The 25,447-nt window shown below is 41.5% G+C and overlaps 1 protein-coding gene across 2 annotated transcripts; it reads left to right on the top strand.

The window, feature by feature from the left end:
- The first annotated feature begins 938 nt into the window (after positions 1 to 938).
- On the top strand, positions 939 to 22,299 carry LOC149447760 (surfactant protein C-like). 2 transcript variants are annotated; one of them, XM_089652083.1, is made up of 6 exons: positions 939 to 1,048; positions 12,582 to 12,719; positions 16,080 to 16,217; positions 19,293 to 19,409; positions 21,177 to 21,299; positions 21,722 to 22,299. In XM_089652083.1, the coding sequence occupies exons 1-6, from the start codon at positions 1,037 to 1,039 to the stop codon at positions 21,803 to 21,805; spliced, it is 612 nt and encodes a 203-aa protein (XP_089508209.1). In that variant the 5' UTR covers positions 939 to 1,036; the 3' UTR covers positions 21,806 to 22,299. The 2 variants fall into 2 exon arrangements, with proteins under 2 accessions (XP_089508209.1, XP_089508208.1); XM_089652082.1 differs by having other exon boundaries at positions 1,027 to 1,149.
- Positions 22,300 to 25,447: the final 3,148 nt, after the last annotated feature.

Raw genomic sequence — 25,447 nt, 5'->3', positions numbered from 1 at the left:
TGGAAGAAGGGATGGAAGAAGGGACACACGCTGCATGGAGACCTGGTGGGTTCCGTGAGATGCTGTGGGTTTCATGACGGTGTATGCACAGCCCGACTCTCATTCCCGGGGATATCCGGAGCTGTGAAGGTAAGTGTCTCTCTCTTGCCATGAGGGATGGTGGCTTGTGTATGGGTGGCAGTGGTAGTGGAAGGCTCAGGTGGAGGGCAGGGTGCTCTTGGTCAATGTCTGGCTCTTTTTGCAGGAGGGGGGGTTTGCGCACCAATTTTTGTGTTGCCTAGGGCAGCACAAAACCTAAATACACCACTGATAATATGTACAAGGGGGAAATATGCAAGGCAGGGAGAATTGGAAGATTTCATTTGGTATAACGTGGTGTGATTGAACTTTTATAGTTTGTTTTCTGTTGATTTTTTAACACTTGATTGATGGTTTCTGTTTTTGGTTACCATAATGTACTGTGCAAGCACCATATCTTTATCCATAATAAGCCTTTGCACGTAAAGGGGCAGCGGCACATTTAATAGTTCACAAATTTTGCACAAATTTACACAATTTTGTTTGTCACAAATTTTTCATGAATAGGGAGGCGCCACTATATTGGTTGTTTTTTTTATAATGAGAATTCCTAAGCCACCGATTAATACAATTCATTAAACAATGATTGCCTTGCTTCGTGAAATGTACAGTTATCTGCAGATCTGACAGATCTACATGCAGATTTGCAGGAGACTCCTAAGTGATCATAGTGTCAATTCTGGATCTTCACTGATGGACAGATATAAGCCAGGCGCACGTGGCAATCCTGCTAGCAATAGGTGATGAACCTTTGTCACTACAGTCCTAATAACCTCCCTAATTATCTCCAGCAGGCTTGGGCCTGCTCAGGTGGGCGATGTCACCCGGCGTATATTTACAGCTTCCATCACATAGGTGCAGCACCTCTCCACCCAGAGTGTGTCAGGAGCACACCAAGCCGTAAAACCATACAAGAGAGACACAGCCATCGCCACGCAGACCTACACCAGACCAGCACATGCAGATCAAGGTAGGACCATGCCAGGCTCTGACAAATGCAGAAATGTGCCAGCGACTGTGTTACCAGCATATGGCTTGGATTGTGCTAGGAACCTTTCTTTGCAGGAACAGGTAGGATATACCAAGCACTGTTATAAAAGACAACAATAATTTTTTATACAGAGAAAATATGGACTGTGCCTAGGACTATATATATATATATATATATATATATATATATATATATATATATGTATGTGTGTGTGTGTGTGTGTGTGTGTGTGTGTGTTTATACACAGGCGTTCCACGGTTAACATAATTTTCGCTTTCCGAATGAAAATCCATTGAAAACAATACCTCGGTTTACAAATTTTGTTCGCAATACGAATGGATTACTTGGTTTTCAATGCATTTATGAATTAATTTTTAATCATGTCCCTGTACAGTATTTATGCCTTTAAAGTGCACTTTATAAAGAGTTTTGAACAGATAAAATACTTTTTTTTTACTTTTTTCTGACCTCCGGAACAGATTAATTGGGTTTCAATGCAATCCTATGGGAAACCACGTTTCAGTTTACAAATTGTTCGCTATATATATATATATATATATATATGCTGGACTATTTCAGGGACTGTTCTGTATATATACAGGCTGGGCTATGCTAGGGACTGTTCTGTATATATACAGGCTGGGCTATGCTAGGGACTGTTCTGTATATATACAGGCTGGGCTATGCTAGGGACTGTTCTGTATATATATATATGCTGGACTATTTCAGGGACTGTTCTGTATATATACAGGCTGGGCTATGCTAGGGACTGTTCTGTATATATACACGCTGGGCTATTCTAGGGACTCTTCTGTACATAGAAATGTTGGACTATACCTGGGTCTTTTTTATACAAATTTAGGCGGGACTGTAACAAGGACTGTTCTGTTTATATATAGACAGGACTTTACCAATAACTGTTCTTTGCATATTTAGACAGAACTATACCAGAGACTATTGCATACATATACCAATAGGACTGCGCCAGAAACTGTTATGTGTTCATTCAAACATATAAGGTAGCACAGTGGCTTAGTGTTAGCACTTCTGTCCAGCACCACTAGGGTTGTCGGCTCAAATCCCCTGCCTGGAGTTTGCATGTTCTCCCTGTGCCTGCATGGGTTTCCTCCGGGTATTCTGGTTTTGTCCCACACTCTGAAGACATGCTGGTAGGTTAATTGGCTCCTGTCTAAATTGGCCTTTGTATGTGAGTTAGGGACCTTAGATTGTAAGCTCCTTGAGTGCAGGGACCAATGTGAATGTATAATATATTTGTAAAGCGCTACATAAATTGATGGTGTTATATAAGTATCTGTAATAATAATATACCAGGAGCTGCAACATATAGCTACAAGTATTATTATTATTATACAGTATTTATATAGCGCCAACGGTTTGCTCAGCGCTGTACATTATAATGGGAGACAGTACATGAGATAGTACAGTAACAATACAATACACGAGGGGTTCGAGGACCCTGCTCCTTGGAGCTTACAATCTAGGAGTAGTAGGACTATGGCAGCCAGGGACATTGATAAAGGTAGGACTATGTCAGGGATTGCCAAATAGAGTTACAGATCAGCCTATACCAGGGACTATCATACATTGAAACAAATAGTAGGACACGATTAGGGACCACTCTATACAGATACTGGGAGGAATATCAAACAACTACAACAAAAAAACTCCCAACTCAACTTACCAACCAACTGAATTTTCCTGTCTAACAGTTCACATTAAAAACAGGGGTTTAGTTAGCACACATTTACATACATGCCATAAGGTGGGTGTCCAGTGAACCCCTGTGCCTTTACAGAGGAGTGGGCTCCCTCCAGGCTTACCTGCCCTCAATCTATCCATCATTATACATGTGCTTCTACTATGGAGGTTCTCAAAATTGTATAGCATTAGGACTGCAGAATACTGGGGTGCCGTGAAGAGGCTCTGCAGCTTACGCATGTGTTTGCAAATGTGCGCAAACTAAACCCCTGTTTTTATTGTGAACTGTTAGACAGGACAATTTGGTTGGTTGCAGGCTGGTTGGTAAGTTGAGCTGAGAATTTTTCTTTGTTGTTGTTTGACATGCGTTTCCCTTTCATGTGCTCCTTGCTGCAAAGGACAGTTATAGGTTGGGGTATTTGCCAATTGTTTGTACCAAGGGGGCATACATTGGAGAATATTCTATCTGTATCTGAAAATGAATCTGTAATTCAATGTTGTGTCTACCTGTAAATTTCCTGGCTGACCCTGAAGGCCTTTCCTGGTCCTCATCCTTCACATGTGTCGTTATGTTTTATTGGCTCCACAAGCTGCGCTATATACAGATCCCAATAAACACATATAAAGCTGACAGATGCTTCGCACGCCTCACACACTTTCTGATGCCTGGAGAGACATCCCAGTATGAAGTGTGATGCATTCAGTGAATAGGACAACCCGTGTGAACTGGTCAGAAAGAGCACCTTTCACAGGTCACAGCTGAGTCTCCTTTCCAAAGCTGGAGGGGGGGCAACACCATCTGACTCCTGTGAGAAGCGCTAGTCCCTAGATTGTATGCCACCATGCAGAGGGCTGTGGGGGGGCAGGCAGTGGTAGTGTCCAGCACTGTATCCAGGTGTTTGTTGTACTGACAGGTCCTCTTTAGGTCTTCATGCCTCGTGTATTCACAAGTTAATTACTCCACTGAACTCCACTGGGGCTAAAACACACAACTTTGCCCTAATAGAAGCTCATGTCCTTTCATGAACAACAAGGCTTCAGGCGACACTACACTCCGGTGTGAACAGGCACCATTGAATAGAATGGAATTTCTAGTGTCGAGCGTTGAAGCGCTTCTAGTGAGGCTTCATTTTGCACTTTTGAATTTTGAATAGGTTCTATAAATAGGAAACAGAACAAACCTAACTAGTAAATAATATAGAATAAGCCTTATTAAATTTAGGAAAAGTTCATAGAGCAGTGGGAGATCAGAGGGGATCATTCATTTTTATATCCCCTTACAACAAATGCTGAGAAGTCTGATGAATAGAAATAGGAGAATAGAAGGGGGATATTAACTGTATGCAGATACTCAGTTCTAACACTCAAACAGAAGCATTTACATTTTTTAGGTAAATGAAAGATCTTTGACATTTACAAATTCACTTTGGTAACACTGTGAAGAAACCCAATGCAACATTGTTGTTATACACTATACAATACATCACAAATAATCTGCACATGCTGATCTTCATACAACATGTTTCTTGGAACAATGACCACTTTTTCAAGCATGCGCCTACAGTTCAGATGGTGAGAATCCTCATCTTACATGTACATTACAAAATACCCCATATAGACTTCATATAACGGATCTTAGCAAACCGTTTTGTAAGATGTATCTTTAGCCATTCACATGCAATGTCTATAATAATAGTGGACACTACACATGAATAGCTAAAGATAAATCTCCAAGTATCCATTGTATGGGGATTGTAATGGATATTTTGAAAAGTACATGTAAGAAGATAATATATGTAAGGCTCCTTTCACACTAGCAACAGTGTTTACCATCCCTCTGAAAAGTGAGATTTTCTGGTGTTCAGTAGGTGATACTGCTGCGTCCTTATGGCTGTGGGGGGGGTTCGACTTATTTTTTTTACTGCCAAATGACAATTTTGCACCATGGAACAGTGCCACAACTGCAAGCTGGTCCCATTCACATACATAAGGAAGTTTGATAGGCAGCGTCATCTGTCAAACTCAGTATGTCAGGTCAAAATTGCTGTGGTGACGTATGCTCACCTGAGTGGCCCCATATCTGCTTATAGGTGAAGATTAGGAGGCTGTAAAACCAAGGATCAACCGAGGGGTAGTAGAAGCTGAGGACCTGTTTTTACTACCCTCTGGCTGCCCATGTGAAAGGAGCCTAATTTACATATTGATATGACTAGGAGGACTGACCATTCGAGCACTGGGGCACTGCCCGACAGCCCGGGGTCAGTAGGGGGCCCCATGAGATGCCCCTGGTACCTTTCATTTGCTTTTTTGGGTATGGGTGAGGACACAGGGGCCCCATGATCCCCTATTGCCCGGGGGCCCCATGAGTTGTCAGTCCTCCCCTGGATATGACATATTTATCTTTCTTCCAGATTGTTCTCTCAAATTGAACTGCATGTGCAACCATGAAAAAGTAGCCTTTGTTCCAGGAAATGCTTCATGTGCAAGATTATATGTGATGTATAGGGGTTGATTTACTAAAGCAGGCCACACAGGGGACAAATTCTGAATGATTTTTCGATCAAAAATCGAAAACAGCTTTCATTCTGTAATCCGATGGTCCCACCAATGATTTCAAAAATTGGTCGTTTTTCACAAGTTCTCCAGCATGCCTGATAAATGAAATGGGGAGGAACCACCAAAATTGTCCAGTGCCATTGCCCCACTAACAGAGTGAAAATCAGCTGATTATTCTTAGGTCTGATTTTCGAACAAAAAAATCGTTTTCAAATCAACCCATGTATGGCCAGCCTAAAACTGGAGAGTGCAAAATCTGGTGCAGCTGTGCATGGTAGCCAATCAGCTTCTAACATCAGCTTACTCAGTTAAGCATTGATAAAAAAAACCCTTTAGGCTGGGTTCACATTGATGCGGTGCGGAATTCGCAGCGTTTTCAGTAAGAATTCACACCACATCAGAATTGCACCCCATTCATGCGAATGTTATGTTAAGTTTACAACATGTGTATGTTAAGTTTACAACACCCCGAAATCGGTCCACAAAACGCGGTGCGATGTGCAGAATCAGATCGCGTAGGTATGAATACCCATGCGATCCGATTCTAGTGCTGACCAAAAAAATGGGTCCTGCACCTTTTTTGGTGCAGGGCAAATAGAGCTATACAAAATGTACAGCTCCAATCGCACCACACTCAAATTGCATGTGATTTGCACAGGAATGCAGTGCGGTTCACATGCGATATACCGCACCACATATATGTGAACCAAGGCTGAAGCTGATTGGCTACCATGCACAGCTGCACCAGATTTTGCACTCTCTCAACCCCATAGTGTATGACAATGTTGAAATAGGTTCCTTCATAACACATACACTTTGTAAATGTCAGCAGACCTTCTTTTACATGGAAAAATACAAAATTCAAATGCGCTTTATTCATGTGTTAGAATTGAGTACTTGTATACCATCAATACCCACCAGGGGCGGACTGACCATTTGGAAACTCAGGCACTGCCCGAGGGCCCGGGGTCAGTAGGGGGCCCCATGAGATGCCCTTGGTACCTTTTTCATAGGCTTTTTTGAGTTTGGGCAAGGACACAGGGGCCCCATGATCCCCTATTGCTCGGGGGCCCCATGAGTTGTCAGTCCGCCCCTGATACCCACCTTTCTTTTCTACATACCAGGTTTTAAAGCTTTATAAGATTTACTGTGGTAAGGGCTGTCTGTTCATTTTTGAAGATTTTTTGGACCAATTCTCCTTTTTAGATGATTTAATTTGTGTACGATATAATAATGATGTTATTACAACCCCTCTATGTTCACACTTAAGCCGGAAAATGGTGATTTCATTTTCTGTCCTGAAAGAAATTCACTCGAGTCCTTCATTAACAGTCAATAATCTTGATTTTGGACTGCCGTCCCTTTGGAGCTCTGTGCCGCGGCTGTGACTCCCATGTGCATGCGTGGGACTGACGTCATCACGGTCCCGCCAATCAACCGGCTGGAGCCGGTGAACCCAAAAGGAAGACCAGGTGAAGAGGCGCCACTGGAGGGATCTGGTCTATAGTTAAGTCTGACATAATGTGCTAATATGTGGTGCATAATAGCACGTTATATCTTTAACCTGCAGATGGACCCTTTTTTTTTTTCTTTGTGTAACGTTTACTACTCCTTTAAAACTCTTAATTTTGCTTATCCCTATTTGGTAACTGCTATTTGAGGGTAAGGCTCCATTCACACGGGGCGTTTTGGTAACGCTGGTAACGTTAGCTGTGTAAAGTCATGTTAAAAACGTGAGTTTTTCAGCTTTTTTAGTGTTTTTGCATTAGCATTTAGCTGCGTTTTGCTGCGGTTAGCAGCATTTCCCCCCGTTTGCGTTTTTAACGTTTTTTTTTTTTTTACAAAAATAATTTTTTGATTTAAAAAGTCCAAAAATGCCGGTTTGCGGCGGTTTACCATGTTTTACCACCTTTTTCCGCATTAGAAAATATTAGTTCAGTGATTCACAGGAAAGCTAAATCTTCAAGCATTGTTCAGTTTATACAATAAATGTTTGAGTTTTAAAGAAAAATGCAGACATTGTTATTTTTTTGAACAGTCTAATTTTCCTTTTTCTTCACTTCCTGTAAAACAAATTTGAAACATTTTTCTTCATGTTTTGATTTGGAATACTATATTATTAATATTATACAGGATTTATATAGAACCAACAGTTTGCTCAGCGCTTTACAATATAAAGGGAGACAATACAGCAACAATACAGTTCAATACAAGAGGGTTAGGAGCTTACAATCTAAGAATAGACTGCAGTGTTTCCAATGCATTTGCGTGTATGGAAATAAATAAGAATTTTGAGCTTTACTCACTTTTTTTTTTAGCCTCCATGCACACGGGGCATTTTAATAACACTGGTATCATTAGCTGTGTAAAGCCACGTTAAAAACATGAGATTTTTTTGCGTTTTTGTATTTGTGATCAGCAGCGTTTTGCCATGTTTTTCACGTTTGTGTTTTTTTAGTTTTATTTGACCAAAAAAATTCCAAAAACGCTGGTTTGTCGTGATTTACCGCATTTTGCCACGTTGTTCAGCGTTAGAGCATTTTTACAGCTAAAAAACTCCCCTAGAAGCCCACTAGTCCCGGGTGTTTTCCAGCCAAAAAACGTCCCAGCCAAAATACGCTGATTACAGTCTATGTGTGCATGGACACAAAGGATAACATGCTGGGGGATTACTGGCTGTAGAAAAAACTGTCAAAAGCCAAAATCAGCCGCTGTAAAAATGCCCCGTGTGCATGAGGGCTAAGGAAGGCTGTGAAGTAGAGCTGGCCTAAAAGCTGTAAAGTTTCATGAGCAAATTGTATTTTGTGGCATGTTCATTTGATTATCTAAGGATTAAAGGGTACAACCTGTACAACTGAAGAAAAAGGGTGGACATTTTTTGCCAACTCTAAAAGTGAACAAACAAATTTCTAATAGTTGACTTCACTCCCCCTCGAGAAGAATCAAAACCAGTCTTATGCACATGCACTTATCAAAGTTAATCCGGAAGTAGAATTTTCATTCTACAGAAACCAAGATATTGGCATGGTACTCAAATGGAAAGGCACTCAAAATGAGTTCATAATTAGGTCCATGAAGGCACCATCGAATGTTTGGACCAGCATTTTTTTTAAATTTCTCCTCCAAACATTCAAACAAAATTTGACAGTTGGCAGTTTCTGGGGGATTAGCAGACGGGAAGCTGGTTGAGTTCCAGACTAAACACTATATCACCTAAAGAGAACCTGTAATGTGAGATATTACAAAAAGTCTATTTGATTAAGCATGGTGCTTGGCTTTCTTTGGTTTCACTACTTCCTGAATCACTTTGCCAGACCAAACAGATTGCAAAGTCAGAGCAAAGTCAGATCTGCTAATCTGCATGCTTGCTCTGGGGCATTCATTTCAGAAACACTTAAATCCTTGGATCAGCATGACTGGCAGGTAACTAGCATAGCTAGAAGATGAAATTTTCAACAGCAGCCTTCATCCATCAGTTCAGGTTTCCTTTAATCCCTTGACAAATCCCTTGAAAATCAACTGAAGTAGAATGCTGCTTTTCATGCCATCACTCACCATAAGTAAGCATCCTGGGAAATGTAGTAAGAGGTTTTATAAGAAGCTAGGACATCATACAATTCACCACCAACCACTCAAAACTGAAATCTATGTTTTCAATGGAATTTGCCTTCGGTTGAAGGCAAGGGAGCACAGGACAGCAGAGGACAATGAGGGTGAGATAATTGGATTGGCAGCTTTACAAAGTTTATTCTCATTTACATAATCTTGGTTATTATCATAATCCGTACAGCACCTCGCCCCAACCTCCCACGTGAAGCCAGCTGGATGTGTTCCATTTGAAAGTCTCTGCACACGACATTAGGAGATAATAAAGGTTCTAAATTATTTCCTGTAACAAAAAAAGAACAGTGTGTTGTAATTATAAAGATTGTAACAGTTTGTTAAGCAACAGAACATTGCAAAACTAATATTGATGGTAAAAGGGTGTTAGGTGGACGCACCCAGAAACATGTGCGGGTGGCTGACACCTCCAATAATAAGTCACATGTGATCATAAAATTGATTTGGGATGCGAAGTGAAGGAAAATCACACAGGTCACAACAAAACTATCATGAGTTTTCATCCTCACCTATTCTATTCAGAACTTAAATATATATATGGCATACAGAGTTATACTTTGATGTTGATTTACTAAAACTGGAGAGTGCAAAATTTGGTGCAGCTCTGAATAGAAGGCAACTTCCAGGTTTTTTTGTCAGAACCTAATTAAACAAGCTGAATTTTGAAGCTGATTAACGATCATGCACAGCTGAACCAGAATTTCACTCTCCAGTTTTAGCAAATTAGCTCCTTAAGGCTGGGTTCACACTGATGCGATGCGAAATTTGCAGCGTTTTCTGTGTGAATTCCACACCTCATGAGAATCACACCCCATTCATGCGAACCGCTGCAGGTGTGTATGTAACAACACCCCGAAATCGGTCCGCAAAACGCGGTGCGATGCGCAGAATCGAGTCGCATAGGTGTGAATACCCATGCGATCCGATTCTAGTGCGGACCCAAAAAAAGGGTTCTGCACCTTTTTGATGCTGGTGTGGTGTGATTAGAGCCATACATAATGTATGGCTGCAATCGCACCGCACACAAATCGCATGTGACTGGCACAGGCCTAGGGCTAGGTTCACACCTATGCAGTTTGGATTTTATCCATTCCTGCATTGCATGTTGTGTTTTTGCACTTGCGGGTTTGACGCATTTCTGTTGTGTTTTTGATGCATTTTGCATTTTTAAAAAAAATTTCTTGTTGTTAGGAAGATTTAAAATGCATCAAAAACGTAGAAAAAATACACTACATGCTTTTCTGCAGCATTTCCATTGAAGTCTATAGAACCAGAAATGCAACTTTTTCGTTCAAAAAAAGTCTCTGTCCCTTTTCAAAAAACGCACCGGGTGAAAACGCGGAGATGTGAACGTGTCCCATAGGAAATCATGTTAAATGGACTGTAGTGTGTTTCTGCAAAATGCAAAACGCTGTGGAAAACACTTAGGGCTAGACACTGGTGCAGGACACTGCATGTAATTCACACAGGAATCGCACCACATTTTGTATGGCTCAAAATCGCATTGCATCTGCACCAAAAAGGTGTAGGACCCTTTTATACACACCTGTGACACATAGGTGTTCTCACCCATCTGTTTTGGGGTGTCATTAAATTTACATTGACACCCACACCAGATCACATGAATGCCATGCAACTGCAATACAGTGCAGGAAACATATTCGCAGCATTTCCTGCACTGCATTCGTGAGGACCCGGTCTTAAGAATGAGTGTTAGCAGTAGAGATGCAGTTAGGGCTGGTGTTAGCATTGGAGGTAGGGTAAGGGTTAGTGATCGTGTCATGGTTCCTCACTCCTAATATTACGTTCCCTAGTAATACAATTTGCAACTTTTTCAAATAAAAAAAAAAAAGTTTCTTATGAGTGTCTAAATTAATTTTAAAATGTAAAACCAAATGCCGTTCTGAATATGATCTGCAGCGTTCAAGCTACATCAGGATTGCCTGACTCTAAAAGGCTCATTGCTATAAAGTCAAACATTTTAAATAATTAAATATATATATATATATCACATATTTTAAATAAAATATATCAGAAGTGCAGCTTTTCCATTGCTAACTGCTTGCAACAGCAGCCTGAATATGAAAAGTAAAACAGATTTCTACTTTTCTTCCAAATTTTCTGTAGTCAGCCTGCCATCTTTTTTCTCCAGGGACAGATTCACTGAAAATTTAGAGGTAGTATATAAGCCGTTTGCTGTGAGTAACATTGTAACTTGGTGAATAAACAGGTAATCAGGGCTCTGGCTAAGGGGGTACCACCAGTCCTTCTTTACAGGGCCCAGGCCAGCAGGGGGGCCCAGGCAAGTGGGTGAACCGGGTATGGGCAGGGAGGGTGATCGGTACGATGGTGGGGGCAATTACTGGAATCGATCCCCTATATAGCTCTTTCTGCAGCAGCTGAAAGCTGGATTCCTCTCCTCTCCCTCCTGCTGGCTTTCATCTGCTGTAGAGAGCCATACAGGGGATCGGTTCCAGTAATTCAAAAATATTAGTATCACCCCTATTTTAGTGAATACAAGGGGCTCATACATTTTATAAAACATAATTCATATATTGTGTCATTCTTTGTCTTCACCATTATTGCTGTAACAAAAAATACTTAAACAAATAAAAATATAATTAAAAAACAACTTAATGAATATGACACAAAATTGTGACAGTCCACAGTTCCCGTGACTTAAAAATATACCAGTATATAAACTCAAAAAAGGTCCCGTGATAGAGAAGAAATTAAGTCCAGTGTTAAAATGAATTCTTGAAGAAGAAATTAAGTCCAGTGTTAAAATGAATTCATGTAATGTAAAAAACCATTAAAGTGTTGAAACTCCGTGCTATGCCCACCGGGCACCCCCACTCAGATGTGCACTCACCAGAAATAGCCTTTATTAAATCATAATCAAGAGGATATCCATTAATTAGACCAGGAGGTTCCTCCAAGAATAACCCTTCCAAGATTGATTGCCAGGATAATTGAAAAACTCCACTCCACCATATCATGAAAAGAGAAGAAAAATATCCGCTCCAATAGTATATTACCCAAGATAAATGACTTTATTTGCTCCAAGTAATGCACTTACAACATTAAAAACATCAACAAGCCCAAATAATGGATCCTAGTGTCATGCAGATACCGCATGGTGCTCTCACCACCTCCGGAACTGTCCAGTAATTGCCTCTCTGTAGCACCCATCACCCTCTCTGTGCACCATATGCTGCCCAGTGCCCCTACCCCTGCAGTGCTGCCAGCTTCCCAGCTGCAAGCACGCTATAGGATCCTTCAGGATGGGTCCGGTAAATATGTTGCATTTACCTGCCCCTTCTTTTCTTGAATGAACTCAACGAGTGATCGGTAATGATCACGCACTGTGTTCACTCATTACTGAAGCATAGTAAACTGTGTTTTTGGGGGAGGCCTGTCCGGTTGGCTGTATGGGTTCTAACAGCAGCCCTGCAGGTAATCATTGTTTTGTCTCCATGCATGCTATGATGTGGCAATGGTTAACGGTGTAACAGAGTATATTGTAAGATTATTACAATTTTACTTGGTTGCTATGGGAATGAAACTGACTGGCTTTGGCACACATTGATATGAATTTTTATCCTTCATATTCCAGCCACCTGCCACTTCCACCGCCATGAATGAGAAGCGGAAGACCTGGGCGTGGGGAATCATTGTGCTGTTCCTCCTAGCCATTATCGTAGTAGGAGCCACATTGATCGGGGTGTACATGACGCAGAAGCACACAGAGGCGGTATGTTGATCCAATCACCTTCCTGGAAGTAAACCCAGGAACCCCAAACTACTGCCAAACGTATCTTCACATTCATTGGGGTGGATTTGCTAAAGGCAAATAGATTGGGCATTTTGCAGGTACATTTGCTCCAGAGCTTAGTAAATGACATGACGCTCTGCTGACTTCCTTCATCCAATCATGTGCAAGTAAACGCTGGGGGTTTTTTTCCCTTGCATGTGGTTCAGCATTCTTTGCAAAGTGAAGCTTTACGTCATTTACCAAGCTCTGGAGCAACTGTACTTGCAAAGTGCACAGTCTATATTGTTATTTTTTGTTTTGTTTTGAATAGAGTGGAAAGGGGTTAGGACACCTACATAGTTACATAGTTAGTCTGGCTGAAAAAAGACAAAAGTCCAAGTTTAACCATTAAAAAAAAAAAAGTTATAATCCTATACCCACAGTTGTCCCAGAGGAAGGCAAAAAACCCAGCAATGCATGATCCAATTTGCTCCTGTGGGGAAACTTTACCTATAAATGTTAGTATCCAGTTATATTCTGTGTATCTAGGAAAGAATCCAGGACTTTTTTAAAGCAATCCACTGAGCTGGCCAGAACCTGTCAGATTTGTATTGCTGTCTGTGCCCCCAATGGGGAGATTCACCCTCTTTATTTCTCCTGTTTTTCATTATCATCAAAAGTGAAAGTAAAAATAAAAAATCCCACATTTTGGGTTGTCCCCAGAAAAATACTAGAGGGGAAATCTTCCAATGGGGACAATAGAACCAGTGACTGTGGTGACAATCAGGGATTCCCCCACTCGAAGGGATTTCTTCCCACTTCCTGTTTTGGCTATGGGAAAGGAAGTGAAGGGAAATCCCAATGGGACACAGAAGGTAAAATGATAGGGGTTATAACCCTCCATTACTCTATCCAAAATGGAGAAAATTCCCTTTAGTTCTACTTTAAGCTTTACAATCACTTTCAGGGTACAGTTAGGGCTTATTCACACTTGACTACATTTCTAACTCTTCAAAACGCCCCTATAGTGTTAGTATGGTCATTAGACAAGCGTTAATGAGCTTTAGTCTGGGCATTTTTCAAGCGTTAAAAATGCTCCCCAAATGCCCTATGCGCAGTTTGGAGGCATTTTATAGGTGTTTTACAAGCGTTAAAACCGCACCACAAACAACTATAATAAACTCTAATGGTATTAATGCCCCGCAAGCTCCCGCCAAGGCATTTGAAGAGCGTCACCATAGACTTGAATGGGAGGCGTTGAAAGGCTTCAACTCCTCCTGACTCAACATGAGGCTTCAATTTTGAAGCGATGTGGTACTAACCCTTCATGTTTTGCTAATGTGAACAGCACTGTGTGCTGCCTATAGTATCATTTCCATAGGCATTTGAGGAGCATTAAATACACTCCTCAAACACCTGCTTTCAAAGCCAGTGTGAACTAGGCCTTAGGGTCAGTATTAGCATTTGGGATACAATTAGGTTAAGTGTTAGCATTAGAGACAGACTTATAGTTAGTGTTAGGGATAGAGTTAGAAATAGAGTTAGGGTTGAGGTAGGGTTAGTGCTGGGGTTGGAGTCAGGGTTAGTGCTGGGGTTGGAGTCAGGGTTAGTGTTGGGGTTGGAGTCAGGGTTAGTGCTGGGGTTGGAGTTAGGGTTAGTGTTGGGGTTGAAGTCAGGGTTAGTGCTGGGGTTGAAGTCAGGGTTAGTGCGGGGGTTGAAGTCAGGGTTAGTGCTGGGGTTGGAGTCAGGGTTAGTGCTGGGGTTGGAGTCAGGGTTAGTGCAGAGGTCGGAGTCAGGGTTAGTGCGGGGGTTGAAGTCAGGGTTAGTGTTGGGGTCAGAGTCAGGGTTAGTGCTGGGGTCGGAGTCAGGGTTAGTGCTGGGGTCGGAGTCAGGGTTAGTGTTGGGGTCAGAGTCAGGGTTAGTGCTGGGGTCGGAGTCAGGGTTAGTGCTGGGGTTGGAGTCAGGGTTAGTGCTGGGGTTGGAGTTAGGGTTAGTGTTGGGGTTGAAGTCAGGGTTAGTGCTGGGGTTGAAGCCAGGGTTAGTGCGGGGGTTGAAGTCAGGGTTAGTGCTGGGGTTGGAGTCAGGGTTAGTGCTGGGGTCGGAGTCAGGGTTAGTGCGGGGGTTGAAGTCAGGGTTAGTGTTGGGGTCAGAGTCAGGGTTAGTGCTGGGGTCGGAGTCAGGGTTAATGCGGGGGTTGAAGTCAGGGTTAATGTTGGGGTCGGAGTCAGGGTTAGTGCTGGGGTCGGAGCCAGGGTTGGGGTTGGAGTCAGGGTTAGTGCTGTGGTTGGAGTCAGGGTTAGTGCTGTGGTTGGAGTCAGGGATAGTGTTGGGGTTGAAGTCAGGGTTAGTGCGGGGGTTGAAGTCAGGGTTAGTGCTGGGGTCGGAATCAGGGTTAGTGTGGGGGTTGGAGTCAGGGTTAGTGCTGGGGTCGGAGTCAGGGTTAGTGCGGGGGTCGGAGTCAGGGTTAGTGCTGGGGTCGGAGTCAGGGTTAGTGCTGGGGTTGAAGTCAGGGTTAGTGCGGGGGTTGGAGTCAGGATTAGTGTTGGGTTGGAGTCAGGGTTAGTGCTGGGGTTGGAGTCAGGATTAGTGTTGGGGTTGGAGTCAGGGTTAGTGTTGGGGTTGGAGTCAGGGTTAGTGTTGGGGTTGGAGTCAGGGTTAGTGCTGGGGTTGGAGTCAGGGTTAGTGCTGGGGTTGGAGTCAGACTTAGTGCTGGGGTCGGAGTCAGGGTTAGTGCTGGGGTCGGAGTCAGGGTTAGTGTTGGGGTCGGAGTCAGGGTTAGTGCTGGGGTCGGAGTCAGGGTTAGTGTTGGGGTCGAAGTCAGGGTTAGTGTTGGGGTCGGAGTCAGGGTTAGTGTTGGGGTCGGAGTCAGGGTTAGTGTTGGGGTTGAAGTCAGGGTTAGTGCTGGGGTTAGAGCGAGGGTTAGTGTTGGGATTAGAGTTAATGTTAGCATTAGTAATAGCATTAGGATTATTGCTAACATTAGTGTTATAGTCAGGATTACAGTTAGCACTGGATAGTGAATTAGGGTTAGTGGTAGCATTAGAGATAGAGGTTGGGTTCTCAGTATCATCAAGGTTTCTCAATATTTAACATTATGTTCTTAGCTCATACGGCACCTTTTGACACCTTTGGATAGCTGAATAGATCTTCCATATCCCTGAGGAGCCATTTAAAGTCCACTGTACCATTAAAAACCACCAAAATCTGTTTCAAATTCACCATCTCCATCAACTCCAATGCATTTCCCTGAACAGCAACTCAGTTACCTAACGCATTTGTCCCTTAGTAGCACAACGTAAGTAAATGAAGCTGACTGACAGAATAATGGAAACACTCATAATGTCGGTGGTGGTTTTGCAGGTGGTAGAGATGGCATTCCATGCCAAGACCGGTGAGATGGTCCAGCAGACGGTCATGTTCAATAATAAAGAGAAGGTGGCGGCTTTTTATGTGAACACCAACAATGTGTCATCCACCATCCTGTATGACTACGACCATGTGAGTAATACCCGTGTTCTCAGATAAAAGGGAAAATCATGACTGTATGGAAATCATTCAATTTTACACTTAGATTGTGGCCTAATGTCTAACTGTAGCTGACATTTTGTTTTATTTTTTGGGATTTGAGAGTGGGGATGACTTGGAATTACTGTCACATTTTTATTTTTGCTCGTGACTCCCATTAGGGAGATTTTTACTTACTTCCTGTCCAGACAGGTTTAGTAAAGTTATTTAATTTTTCTCTATGCCTTTGTGTGGACTACTGCATGCTATTTCTTGTATAGGTGTCACAGGGTCAGGAAAATCGCCAATTTCAAGATTATTTATAAAATATTTTTTGTCACTCAACAAACTGAACAAAAAGCTTTATTCTTAATTTACAGAATGTGTTTTTTTTAAGGGAGGCCCTATATATTTGATTCATGTAAATTTACAGGGTTTATTCCCTTTCTTGTGTATTTGATCTTTATTAGTGTACTATCACTTTCATTTTGTTTACTTTTTTTCACTGTCTATTTTGAAAAAAATGAAATAATGAGCGCTTTTCTTTTTTTGGAGATCCATGCAGGCCCGGATTTAAAGGGGTGCTGGGGTGGGCTATGCACCTCCAGATTTTAGTTGTGCCCCCAAATGTCTTAAAAGTGCATCCAACTGATCCATGAAACCTGATGGTGATAATTGATGTAAGGGGGAACTCTGATAGGAATAGTTGATGTAAGGGGGAACTCTGATAGGAATAGTTAATGTAAGGGGGAACTTTGATTGGGACAGTTGATGTAAGGGGGAACTCTGATAGGAATAGTTGATGTAAAGAGGAACTTTGATAGGAATAGTTGATGTAAGGGGGAACTCTGATAGGAATAGTTGATGTAAGGGGGAACTCTGATAGGAATAGTTAATGTAAGGGGGAACTCTGATAGGGATAGTTGATGTAAGGGGGAACTCTGATAGGAATAGTTGATGTAAGGGGGAACTCTGATAGGAATAGTTCATGTAAAAGGGAACTTTGATAGGAATAGTTGATGTAAGGGGGAACTTTGATTGGGACAGTTGATGTAAGGGGGAACTCTGATAGGAATAGTTGATGTAAGGGGGAACTCTGATAGGAATAGTTGATGTAAGGGGGAACTCTGATAGGGATAGTTGATGTAAGGGGGAACTCTGATAGGAATAGTTGATGTAAGGGGGAACTCTGATAGGAATAGTTCATGTAAAAGGGAACTTTGATAGGAATAGTTGATGTAAGGGGGAACTTTGATTGGGACAATTGATGTAAGAAAGCACTCCAGTTGAAGCAATTGATGTAAGGAGCAGTCTGAGAGGGGCAATTAATGTAAGGAGTACTCTGATGAGGACACCTAATGTAAGGGGGGACTCTTATAGGTACCTTGGTGTAAAGAGGAAACTTTGAGGAGAATTCCTGATGTAAGGAGGGACTCTGATAGGGACACCTGATATAGGGAGCACAGGTTCTGTTTAATCATCTTAATACATTCTAGTGCTCTCTATTTACCCCATTTCCACCTATCTGTCAGATGTTACTTTCGGGTTGTGACTCTATGGTACAGAAGCGTGCCAAGTGAACAGGGAATACAGGTTCTATGCATCTCTGTCACACTTTTGACATTATGGCCCCTGACTTTTTTTTACTGCACCCCCAGATCAGATAGGCTAGATCCGGCCCTGGGTCCATGACAGGTAAATGAAAATTATGTAACCCTTTGGAAAAACACTGAAATAGCAGATACAAAAAATATTGATGACTCACTAGATACAAGCTCAATTACTGACGGTAACACAACTAGGACAAACCCTACATATAAATTAATGGTAATGGACAAACTCAATGATATTCAACAAAAATACACCCTAACGCCTACATTTTTTAAAACTGGGACTCCATTTTTGACTCATACATTTTCACTCCCACAGTTCAGAGAACTGATTTCTGTCTTCTAGCATACAGAATGGTGTCACACAAAAAAGTTAAAAAAGTATTTAGAAAAAAAGCACCCTTCTTTTGCCTTTGCCCAATAACCCATACATATTGCCAAAATGGCAAAATTTCACTGAGGTGTCCTGATTTCTGGCAAAATTTCAGGGACATGAAAATGCCCAACTTCACTGATTCCTATTCACACAGCAATGAGGTCCACACTACTAGTTTTAAAGGGGAACTTTGTTTTTTATTAAGTTGATTTTATTCCATAGATCTGCATGTTATAGCTGGAGGCTAATTTCAGTTTCACAAACCCCAAAAATAGTTGTTTTGAAGGCAAAATCCTCTAATCATTCCCAACCAGGGGAGGACTGACCATTTGGAAACTCGGGCACTGCCCAAGGGCACGGGGTCAGTAGGGGGCCCCATGAGATGCCCCTGGTACCTTTTTCATAGGCTTTTTTGAGTTTGGTCAAGGACACAGGGGCCCCATGATCCCCGATTGCCCGGGGGCCCCATGAGTTGTCAGTCCGCCCCTCTTCCCAACCACAACCATACTGGGCTAACAGATCAGGTAGAGGATCATCCTTTTATGTCCAGCCTTGGTCCTGCTTGTGCCCCTCCATAAAAGCATCTTGATAATACCAAATGAGATTAGAGCTATACAAGCTGCTACCAAAAATTGAACTGGATTAGGCTGGGTTCACACCTATGTAGTTTGTGTTTGATACGTTTGTGCAGTGCTTTTTGCAGTGCGTTTCTTATGCCTTTTTCATGCGTTTTGCTTTTTAAAAGGGGTTTTTTTAAACTTGTTGCTGGGACAATTAGAAATGCAAAATGCATCAAAACAAGTAAAAATACACTAAATGCATTTCTGCAGTATCTCTATTGAACTAAAACGGACTGCTTTGCATTTAAAAAAAGCCCCTGACCCTTTCCAAAAATACACCGGTTGCAGAGATGTGAACTTCACCCATAGGAAATCATGTAAAATGGTCTGTAATGAGTTTCTTCATAACACAAAATGCACTGCAAAAATCTTAGGTGTGAACCTAGCTTTATAGAATAAATGGAAGCACTTTCTTCTAATGTATCTGCAACATTTTCCAATAAGATCCTCTGTCTTATCTCAGGGTTTCATCGGCTTCAGGCGCACCAGTGGAAAGAATTGTTACATCGTAAAGATGGGAGATGTTAATGTGCCAACAATGTCAGATATTCTGAAGAGCATCAAACAGTTCCAGCACATGGTAGGAACCATTATCTATGCAAGTGCTAAGTGCACACAAGTTTAGGTTTCCTATCAGATGGGCAGTGGGAGTGCTGGTGCTGGCTGCTGAGAATAGACACCAGAGAGCAGATTTTACACAATCAAACCTCTGCATTTTACCTGAATGTTTCATGTGCAGCAGCTCTGATAGTCTCATGTTTCATGCACCAGAGGAGGTTGAAGAGTTGGATCTGCGTGTGTCAAAATGATGAACATCTTAAGATGCAGAGCCAGGAGCTCTGGTAGTAAATAAAATAGCCAGCAGGTGGCTCCACCTATAATAAATTTTAATTGGATTGACCCTACAATCTGCTAAGCAATCATTTCCAGCTAAACCCCGAACCCTGCATTCACAATATCTGGTCTGCCACACTACACAGAACATGGACATGGAATTATTTTAGTAAATATAAACTGCTAAATACCTTTTCTCATCAGCAGTATATAGCAGTCTTGTGACTTTTATCAATGTGCGGCTGAGCACTGGCTAATCTTGTAGGAGGAGTTTTCATTCTCCTCTGATTGTCCTATGAGGCTGCATGATTCCTGACCCTCTGTCTGGACAGTGCTGATTGGCCCTGTGCCGATCACATGCACCTTCCCACCCCCCAAAAAAAAACTCACTAGCAATATGCACCAAACTGAGCATGTGCAGAGTGTTCTGTACTATCAGCAGATGGATTTGGGACTGTGTTAGAAGGGGAGGATCAGAGAAGATAGGATCTAACAGCCTTTTTACACAATGCGAAGGAATAACCCCTTAACTTCCACAGTGAGTATAACAAGCATGATTTTTTACTGTATATACAGACTGATTTTACTGTTGTGGGTTTAGTAACACTTTAATGTTTAATGTCTTAACGTGTTATTAACCTCCTCAGCGGTATTCCCGAGTGTAGCTCGGGGTAAAATTTGAGTACCAAGAGTGGTAACACCGAGCTACACTCGGGCTTACCATGCGGCATTGCTAAGGGAGTCCCTGCAGCACTTACCTTGTCCTTCGCTCCCACGATGTGTCCCCTGCAGCGTCCCCGGCCATCTCCTCCGGCTGATGCCGGCATCCGGCTTCTGTGTTCCGGTCCCTGTGACGTCGAACGTACGGGCGCCGGAACCGGCGGCACATTTGAAATTTTTTAAAAATGTCATTTTTTTTAAAATGATTATTACATTGCTATTTCAATGCATTTCACATACATGCTTTGTCCTGCGCCCTGCCTGCATTTTGACTGTTCTTTCTGCCTGGAAACTTAGAAAAGTGCATGGCGTCCAAAAAGCGTCCCTTTACGTCAAAAGCGGTTTTAGACCGGCTAGAGAACAGCGATAGTAAATCATAACCACTTGCAGAATTGAGTGATAATGATCTGTGGGGAAATTCGTCATCAGACACTGAAAATGATTTTGCGACTTTGCTCAGCCTCTGTATTTCAAATTTCAGTGTTTTTGGTTTGATTATATTATTGAATTAAATTTATTATTATATTATTATTTTTTATCATTATTTATTAAATTATAATTTATGATTTCATGTTTCAAATTTTATCCTCCCCGTGATGTTTACTAGACTCTTGTTCGTACAGATTTCAGTGAGTTATTCCTAAAAATTACAGCCTACAATAAAAAACTACATATTTCCATGCAAAAAAATGGTACCGCTTTCAGCACCAAAAAATCGGAAATAATCATACCGCCAGGGAGGTTAAGCAAGTTTAATAAAATGATCCCTTTTTGGTCTTTCTTCCTCAAACAGAACACAACAAGCAGCGGTGATTTATTATACGACCTTGTGCCAGGTGCAGAGGCCGACAGGACAAAACTGGGTGTCCCCATCAACATTCTGTGTAGTGACATCCCCACCTATTGGGCCACACTGGTGAGTTATGCCGCTGGTCAATCATGCGTCAGTTCCAGATAGTCAGGACGGGAAGCTTTAGGTTCCTATTGCTATCATGGTAATGACATGCTGCAGTCTTTGGGGCCCTTTCAGGGCTATGAAAGCCGATTACATGTGTTCACACCTCTAGGTTCTCCACAGCCATGCAGAGCCTTTGTTTTATATATAAACCATTGTTGTTGATTTTCCATGCTGTGCTTTTCATGAAACTTGTTTCTCACACCTGAAGCCATGTGAGGTTAATAAATCATCAAACATGACCAGGCGTGTATTTTCCAGAAGTCGCAGGGACTGCTGTTGTGACAGCATGACAACCCTTGTGGGTGGAATGTTTTCTGGGTGTGTTCTCTTTTGCCTATGAACCATTGAATGATTGTATTTGTATATTTTTCTTTCTCTAGACTGACGACCCACACCTGCGCTGGAAGTTTTCACTCAGGTTCAGCATCTTTGGCATTGATGTGACCTTCAACTTTGAGTCTTGATCATTCCACTCTCATTTCGGGATCATATCGTTGGAGGTTGGCTGTATTTCCAGAGCCGGAGCTCAAGAGCTGGTCTCCTGGGCTTACCAAGTCCTTCCAAATATTCCCTTTAACGTCTTCAGGGCCCTCTGGAATTGAACTGATACTATATCCACCCCAGCCTTCAGGATACAAAAACCAATAGAACTGAATGACAAAATTGTGAATAATCAGGCAAAACATGTCAGAGTGATGGCACACCATGCCACATCTCCAGCAGGCAACAAGCAACCTCAGTGCCAGGCCTGAAAAATATGTTATAAAGTGGTGTATGTTGTATGATTTAGGTAGGCCTTTGTGTCATAGCTTGTGTTTTGTGTCATCACCTACAATGCCGTGTCAGAGGACGATTCTTTGAACTAGAAAAATTACAGGGCCTGAAAATGTCTTTTAGAATCATAAATTATTTTTACAGCTTTGCCTTTAAGCATCTCATAAAATAAAGAAAATCGCACAAAAAATTGTTTAAAAGGCATTATGTTCCAATGACAAAGAAGGTATGTGTTTCTTGACTTTTATGATAATTTGGTCAGTAGGACAGAAATACGTTCACTTGTCAATTAAGATTGTTACACTTTGCGGGAATCCTGCTACTGTTGTGGAAGACAGAAGACACTTTGCAAAAAGTGTAAGTGTTGTGTTCATGTTGAATATATAAAAAATGAACCCTTAAAGTGTTACTAAACCCAGGACCCTGCATTCACTATATCTGGTCTCCCTGGACCCTGCGTTCACTATATCTGGTCTCCACCGGACCCTGCATTCACTATATCTGGTCTCCCCGGACCCTGCATTCACTATATCTGGTCTCCCCGGACCCTGCATTCACTATATCTGGTCTCCCCGGACCCTGCGTTCACTATATCTGGTCTCCACCGGACCCTGCATTCACTATATCTGGTCTCCCCAGACCCTGCATTCACTATATCTGGTCTCCCCGGACCCTGCATTCACTATATCTGGTCTCCCCGGAACCCTGCATTCACTATATCTGGTTCCCCACAGTACACACTACATGGAAATGCAATTACTTTAGTAAATATAAACTGCTAAATACCTTTTCTCATCAGCAGTATACAGCAGTTTTATGAAGTGTATTAGTGTCTAGCAGAGCTCTGGTTAAAGCTTGTAGGAGGTGTTCTCACTGATTGTCCTATGAGACTGCATAACCCCTGACCCAATGTCTGGATAGTGCTGGGTAGCCCTGTGCTGATCAAATGCACCCTCCCGGAAAAAAAAAAACGCTCTAGCAATACACACCAAACTGAGCATGTACAGAGTGCCTCCTAGGGCTCTGTGCTATTAAACCCAAGAAGCAAAGGTATTACCGCTCCAGTAAATGATCCAAATCAAACCAAGGCAGGTGTAGGCTCTGGCTCGCCACCACACGTGATGCAATAGGAAGAAGGGTAAGATGCATACCGGAGGATTGATGAATAGTAACAAATATTTATTGATCCATAGGACACACAAAACACCAGGATATGTGTACAGAACTTGTTAGCGCGTTTCACACAATCACATGCTTAATCATGACAAAACATCGAGAATGCTGTCTTATATAGGCATTAGTAAGTGAAAAACACCTGTCCTAATCAGCGCTCTCGAATCCTGAGGATACTCCTACTGATACAATGTAACAAACATATATATAGAACCATTGTGTCAGGAAAAAATAATAATATTAACAAAAAAAAAAAGGAGGGGAGAAGAAGAGAAGAACAGAAACAAAAAATGGAGAAAAAAAGAAAGAGGATTAAAAATTGAAAATACGAAAAATACAAACATAAACAAATGGGTGAAATGAATATCCCCCAAAAAACATACATATAAGCATAAAAATCACATGTGTAAATAATCAAAATACAAATAATGATATGTATGAAAAATACATGTCTATTTGGGATAAAAACATAAACCATACATATTCAGACAGAAGTATATCAAGAAGCTCCATCAAAAATAGAACATCAAAAAAATAGAGAAAGAGAGAAAAACATATTATGGCAAAAAAAATGGAATAAGAAAATATATATGTATATATTTCACATAAATAGGAGCATAATGCACCCAACTACCCATGCAATGCATCCAATATATAGACTAAGTAATGAGGTATAAACGAATATATATGTAAGATAATTTAATGAATATAGTAAAAGTGTGGATGCACGTGCATGTATATATTAATATTATTATACAGGATTTATATAGCGCCAACAGTTTGCTCAACGCTTTACAATATAACATGAGACAATACAGCAACAATACAGTTCAATACAAGAGGGTTAGGAGGACCCTGCTCCTCGGAGCTTACAATCTAAGAGGGAGGGGCTAGTGGTACAAAAGGTAGTAACTGTGGCTGTGGGCCAGAACCAACTCTTGAGGGAGTCTATTTCACATTTTCACAGCTCTTACTGTGAAGAAACCTTTCCGTATTTGGAGATTACATTTCTTTTCCTGCAGACGTAAAGAGTGCCCCCTTGTCCTCTGTGATGACTTCAGGGTGAATAACTCTACACCGAGTTCACTATATGAATCACTGATGTATTTATACATGGAGATCATATCCCCCTTATGTATTATACATGGTGATCATATCCCCCCTTATGTATTATACATGGTGATCATATCCCCCCTTATGTATTATACATGGAGATCATATCCCCCATTATGTATTATACATGGTGATCATATCCCCCCTTATGTATTATACATGGAGATCATATCCCCCCTTATGTATTATACATGGAGATCATATCCCCCTTATGTATTATACATGGAGATCATATCCCCCTTATGTATTATACATGGTGATCATATCCCCCCTTATGTATTATACATGGAGATCATATCCCCCCTTATGTATTATACATGGAGATCATATCCCCCCTTATGTATTATACATGGTGATCATATCCCCCTTATGTATTATACATGGAGATCATATCCCCCCTTATGTATTATACATGGTGATCATATCCCCCCTTATGTATTATACATGGAGATCATATCCCCCCTTATGTATTATACATGTTGATCATATCCCCCCTTATGTATTATACATGGTGATCATATCCCCCCTTAATCTCCTCTTCCCAAGAGAGAATAAATTCAGTTCCTCTAATCTTTCCTCATAACTGAGCTCCTCCAGGCCTCTTATCAGTTTGGTTGCCCTTCTCTGTACTTTCTCCAGTTCCCCAATGTTCTCCTTGTGAATTGGTGCCCAAAACTGAACTGCATATTCCAGATGAGGTCTTACTAATGATTTGAACTGGGTTGAAATTATATCTCTCTCTCTGGAGTCTATACCTCTTTTAATACAAGAGAGGATTTTGCTCGCTTTAGAAACTGCAGCTTGGCATTGCATGCCATTATTAAGCTTGTGATCTACCATATGTGCACATATGTACCTAAATGCAAAAGTAAAGGGAACACCCTACAAATGCTCTCTGTCAGTCCTACAAATATGTAATATCCCATTCATGGTTCAAACTCTGTGGGATCCAGAATACCTCGCAAAAATGTGCCACCACCTCTTTTTTGAGGTCAGATTTTTTCAATGACCTGCACCTGTACTGCTTTAATATCTCCTGCATGACA

This window comes from Staurois parvus, unplaced genomic scaffold (genome assembly GCF_062004578.1).
Source record: "Staurois parvus isolate SC_StPar_1 unplaced genomic scaffold, SC_StPar_1.0 ptg000671l, whole genome shotgun sequence".
Taxonomy (NCBI): Eukaryota; Metazoa; Chordata; class Amphibia; order Anura; family Ranidae; genus Staurois; species Staurois parvus.
The sequence above is the reverse complement of the archived record's forward strand: the minus strand, read 5'-3'. Positions and strand labels throughout refer to the sequence as shown.